The sequence below is a fragment of the Pteropus alecto genome, unplaced genomic scaffold, assembly GCF_000325575.1.
Source record: "Pteropus alecto unplaced genomic scaffold, ASM32557v1 scaffold194, whole genome shotgun sequence".
Taxonomy (NCBI): Eukaryota; Metazoa; Chordata; class Mammalia; order Chiroptera; family Pteropodidae; genus Pteropus; species Pteropus alecto.
In genome coordinates, this window is record NW_006436281.1 from 1,017,091 (window position 1) to 1,022,989 (window position 5,899).

A 5,899-nucleotide genomic window follows, 5' to 3' on the forward strand; every position below is an offset into this window, starting at 1 on the left:
TGAGCGCCTGGCCCGCCAGTTGGGGCAGGTGCCCAGCAGATGTCCCTCCGCCCCACTGGGCCGCACTGGGGATTCAGCAGTGATCAAGTCAGCCTGGCCCGGCCCTCCCGGGGCTCGCAGTCCAGTGTGGGAGACAGGCACAGCCCGGGGTGGGCAGGGGTGGCACATGGGGAGCCTTGAAGGGATGCCTGGTCTGGGGGTCAGGGGGCTTTTGGGAGGCGTGAACAGTGCATTTCAGTCCTCGTTCTCAGGGGAACCTACAGAGAAAACAGCAGACGAGTGACTTACAGCATGTAATGGGTGCAGGGAAGGGGTTGAGGCGAGGGGTACACATCAGAGGGTGGTCAGGGAGACCCCTCCCAGGAGATGTGTGAACAGCCCTGAAGGGTGCCAAGGAGGGAACAGTGCAGAGGCCCTGAGGTAGGGTGTGCCTGGGGGTTGGAAGCGGAGAGGAGGCCAGTGTGGCTGAAGCAGAGTGAGTGAGAGGAGGGAGGCCGGAAGTGAGGTCAGAGGTCAGGGGTCAGGACGTCCCTTTCTCTGTTCATGGGTGTCCCCTCACCACCATCACAGGCTTCATCACCATGACACCCCAGCTCTTCATCAACTACAAGCTCAAGTCTGTGGCCCATCTTCCCTGGCGCATGCTCACCTACAAGGCCCTCAACACCTTCATCGATGACCTGTTCGCCTTTGTCATCAAGATGCCCGTTATGTACCGGATCGGCTGCCTGCGGGATGGTGAGGCCTGGCGGGCGGGCCGGCAGGGAGGCTCCCAGCGGAGCTACACGCGGGCTGGACCCGGGGCCCTGGGCTGAGGGAGGTGCTCTGGCCCCAGCCCTGCCCGGGGACCCAGTCTGAGGGACTTGGCCAGTCTTTGCAGGACTCCCCACCCCACGGGATGGTGGGCCGGGCCGGCCCCTCCCCCTCACACTGCCCCCTCACCCCACCCCCAGATGTGGTCTTTTTCATCTACCTCTACCAACGGTGGATCTACCGCGTCGACCCCACGCGGGTGAACGAGTTTGGCATGAGTGGCGAGGCCCCAACAGCAACAGAGGCCCTCCCACCCCCACCCACCCCGGCCCCTGCCACAGCCACCACCGCCGCTGCCAGGGAGGAGGCCTCCACGCCCCCGCCTGCCAAGCCCACCCAGGGGGCCAGCTCTGCTGCCACCGAGCCCCAGGAAGACCCTCCAAAGCCAGCACAGGACAAGAAAAGGGATTAACCGTTCCTGGTCCTCGTCCGCTCTGGCCCCTGGTGACCAGCGCCCTGCCGCCCCGGGCCCTTTACTTCTCCTCCCTGTCGCCCTTTCCCTGGACAGATCGGGCCGGGGCGGCTGGGGGCCCCCTTGGACCAGGGCCCCATGTGTGGTGTAGGGGCCGGGGCAGGCCAGAGCACGTGGTTTGTGGAGGCGCCATCTGTCCGTCTGTTCCTGTGTTTCTTCCAGCCATCTCGCCCCGCCAGCCCAGCACCATTGGGAATCATGGTGAAGCCGAGGCGGCGCTGCCGAGGGGGTGGGCCAGGCGGGGGAGGGGCCAGGGCCCCTTTGGGATGCTCATGGCCATCCATCATCTTGTCCCTCGTCCCCCGACCACCCCGTCCTCTCAGACCGCCGCCCTTTAACACAGTCTGGATTTAATAAATTCATGTGGGTGTTTAACTTAAACTCAGTAACTCTCCTCCGGCCTTCCTTCCTCCATCACCTTGGAGAGCAGGTCTGGGTGGCTCTCCCGGGTCTGGGAGAGAGACCTGCAGGATGCAGGACGTGGTAAAGTGGGGACAGTGACCCTCTGGGCCAGGCCCCTTTTTTACCCTTCTCCCCTTCCCAGCAGCCCTCTGGGGAAGCTGCTTGCTGTGACCTCGCTGCACCTATGCCCTTACCCAGGAGGCTGGGTGTGGCTGGCTGAGACTCGGTGCCTTGCCTGTGCCCACCGATTGTCTCTGGGCCTCATGCCAGCAGGCAGGGCGGGAGTGCAGGCCTGCCCCAGGAGCAGACACCCACCACCTGGTACATTTCCCTCCAGGGACCCTGGAGACGTGACCTTTCTCAAGACTTCTGAGCTCACCTCCCAGGGTCACGTCAGCAGAGTATGGGGTGCATCTTTGATCAGAGTGGTGCCGGGCTGTAGCGCTCAGAGCTGTTGGGGTGTCACCGGCACCCCCAGGGCCACCAGTGCTGAGGATCCAGCCAAGCTCTGAGTGTGTGGCTCATGTGCCTTCCCAAAACTGGAAGCTGGGGCTGTTCCCTTACCTTATAGGTGAGGAGACAGGCCTGCACTCCCTGCACTCCCATGGGTTGGAACCCACATTCCCAGATTTATTTGGGGGCAGGGGCTGGTCTTATCAACACTGCAGGGAGAGGAGGCCCGGGGCTGAGGACCACGGCAAGTCCTCTCAGGCCCTACCTGCCACTCTGCCCTGAAGAGTTAGGGAACCTACAGGGTCCTGGGAGACGGTGCGGGCAGAGCCCCACGTGTACACACACACACACGCACTACTGCGGGCTCTGCTACTGGGGACCTCAGCTCGCTCCACTCCCTCCCCTGCCCTGCACCCTGCCATGGCCCTCAGCGCCCTAGGAAAAAGCCCAGGCTCCCCAGCAGGGCTCCTCTGGGGCCTGGGCCCTCAGGCCACCTCAACTCACGGGTCCATCTCCCCGGCTCCTCTCACAGCCGCACACCCCAGCCTTCGGCAAAGTCCTTAAGCTGCACCTCACAGTCGCTCGGGACTCTCATCTCTTCACTTCCCCAGAGACAGCCTGGGCCAGGCTCCTCACCCCCTGGAGTCCCCACCCAGCCTCCTCCCTAGTATCTTGCCCCAGTCCAGCCCCTCCCATTCACTCTTCACCTGGCAGCCAGAATTTTCTAAAGCACAAACCTGGCCATGCCCGTCCCCTGCTCAGAACCTACCATGGCTCCCTAGTACTCTCGAGAGAACTGTAGTGAGCGAGATCTTGAGGGGAGGGGACCTCGACCCCTATACCCTCCTCTCCCTTGCTTTAACTTGCCGTGATCTCTTAGCTCCTGGCTCTAGATTATGCTCTTACTAGGGGACGTAGGTAAGGCACACAGCTTTTTACCTTACCCCACGCATTATCCAGGTTGTAGTTCCAATGTCTCCTCCAGGAAGCCCTCCCTGACCACCCTCTCTGAGCCTCTCCATCTCCCTGGGCTCCTACATCTAAGCCCTGTCCACTATGGGTCATCACTGTGGACAGGTCATTCTCTGCTGGACTGAGCCTGTGAGGACAGAGCTAGGCCGTCTTGATCACTGCTGTGTCCTGGGCACAGAGGAGGCTTTCCGGGAATGTTTGCTGAGTGCGCATTGACAGTCCTGACTTTCACGGGCACGCACACATGCAGGAGTGTGGATCCTGCTGGGGCCCACATTGACACTCGTGCCGAGGCAGACATGCAGTCAGTCAACAGATGCTCCCTGAGCCCCTCCCTTGGACGTTGCCCTGAGCTGGGGGGTCCTGTGTACACAGCCCGGACCAAGTCAGCCCCAGGTCCGCCCTCATGGAACTCAGCCCAGCAGAAGTCCTGCACCCTGAGGGTTTCTGACATGTCCTTTAACTCACCTAACAAAGAGTTGTGAGACCTGACCTTTGCCGGGGCAGAGGGTAATCGGGTGGGCTCCCGGTTCTGTAATAGTTGCCACTACTTCACGCTCCTTATCATGACCCAAGTTCTAGTCAAAGTGCTGTATGTGGTTTGCTTCATCCATTAAATTTAATATTAATGTTCGTATCACCTTACAAGCCATTGCTCTACCCCCATCTCCAATGCTTCCCCAGCAGTCTCTTCACTCTAGTTCCTTGCTGTTCCTTGCATATGCCATGCATGTTCCCACCTCAGGGCCTTTGCACTTGCTGTTCCCTGTGCCTTGAATGTTTGTCCTTAGATATTCACATGGATCGTTCACTGTTTCAGGTCTCTGCTTAAATGTCATTCTAGACCCTCCTTCAAGTTCCTAACCCAAATAGTACCCTCTGAACTCCATCCACATGTCCTGCTTTATTCTTCTGTAATACCAGACATGTATTTACTTATCTGTTTCTATCTCCCCGACCTGGATTTTGGTGCCATGATAGCAGGGGCTTTGCTCTGTTATGTCCCTTGCTGTGCCCGCAGCTTTTGGAACAGTGCCTGGCACCATTACACTGCGTGTAATAACTCTGTAAGTGAAATGTTCGCAAGAGCAGATGAGAAATAGTTTGCCCAAGTAATGGGACACAGTATTTAGAACACAAAGTGCTTAGAACAGTGCCCAGCACATGTAAGAACTATATACAAGTGCCAACTAATATTAGTATCATATAATCCTCACAATCACCCTGTTATTAGACCCATTTTACAGTTCAGGCTCAGAGTGATGAAGTTAATTGCTCAAGGTCACACAGCACGTAAGTGGGAGACCTAGGATTTGAACCCAGGCACTCTGATTCTGGACCCTCAGTCATAACCTCGCTCGCAAGGCTCTTGTCACATGCAGACTACAGCTTGCAGCCAAACCCAGCATATCCCAGCTTTTGTGTAATTTTTTACATCTTTTAAGTGGTTAAAAAATCTCAAGAATATATTGTTTCACATGAAAATTATATGAAATTCAAATTTCTATATCCATAATGTTTTATTGGAACACAGCCACGCTCATTGTTTCTGTTCTGTTGGCTGCTTTTGTGCTATCACAGAGTTGAGCTTGTCTGATGCTCAAAGCCTGAAGCGTAACATATTTGCTACTTGGCCCTTTGCAGTTTTTTAAAAGTTTGCTCTATATTTTGCTGTCTGGCAGCAGCTTTTCGGCTTGAGCTTACATCCGAATCGCCTGAAGGGTTGAGGACCACGCTTTGAGAACTGCTGCTCTACACTACTCTGCCTACCAGCCGCAGGTACCAGGCCTGGCCTGGCACGTGCTATGGCCCAGTGCAGGCTCTGGCACACAGCAGGTGCTCAATAAATATACGTCCAATGAATCGATGAGTCCCTGGGGGCTATGGAGAGAAGAGAAACACTCAAATTTTACACAAGCAGACAAAGCACTCTGTGGTCTGAAGGTGCCTGGCATCCAAGTTGGAACATAATGGTCACTCAGTGATTCTCAAGGACAAGGGAGGCTTTAGGAATGTGATTTAATCAAATGGCTGCCCCTCCTTGAACTTCAGTCTCCTCCTCTCTGCAAGAATCCTAATTCCATCACATGCCTCTGACGTGAGTGCAAGGTTTGAGGTATCTGCGAGGCCTCCAAGTAAGCCCTTTGCTCTGGTCAGGCACACAGCTCTGTTATGTACACTGGGGCTAACAGTTACCATGCTCAGAATGAGTTACTGAGCCTTGGAGCTACCAGTGCTCTGGGCTATTAGGAAACGTGAAAGGGCTGTGGCGAGGAATAAAACATCCGTCCATTCATTCAATAAACACTTGCTGGGCACCTACTGTGTTCCAGGAGCAGGGGATACAGCAAGGAACAAAACAGACAAATCCTAGAGCTGACATTCTAGCTTTAAACATTTAAGTATCTTCACTCCCAATTTATAGTTGATGAAAATGAGGCGTAGACAGACCACGGAGGTTTCCTAAAGATCATTATTATCGATGACAGCTGTACAGCCCTGGCAACCTCCTGATCCCGAAGCTTCTCTTTCAGCCAGAGAAACAACAGGTTCAAATCCCGCTGGTAGACCTGGGGGGATGACCTTCAGTTTCCCGACTTCCTCCACGGATAGAGCGCGAGTGGCCCTAAGTAGGCCTCAGTTGTCTCCGCCCGTGCAATGGCCAGCAGCGCTGGCCCCTCCCGAGCGCCCAGCCTCCTCTTCCCGGCCGGCCCCGCCCCCGCGCCCACGTGACGCGTGGGGGTTTTCCCGTTCCCCTTGCGTGACGTAACGACAGGGTGCGAACCA

General features: G+C 56.4%; 1 protein-coding gene across 1 annotated transcript in view; it reads left to right on the plus strand.

The window, feature by feature from the left end:
• CLPTM1 (CLPTM1, transmembrane protein) overlaps window positions 1-1,670 on the plus strand; it is a 27,505-nt gene extending 25,835 nt beyond the window's left edge. The window contains exons 13-14 of the mRNA XM_006911789.3: window positions 550-738; window positions 954-1,670. Coding sequence (XP_006911851.1) covers window positions 550-738; window positions 954-1,225 — 461 coding nt within the window. The 3' untranslated portion in view covers window positions 1,226-1,670. The remainder of the gene's footprint in view (window positions 1-549; window positions 739-953) is intronic.
• The last annotated feature ends 4,229 nt before the right edge of the window (window positions 1,671-5,899 follow it).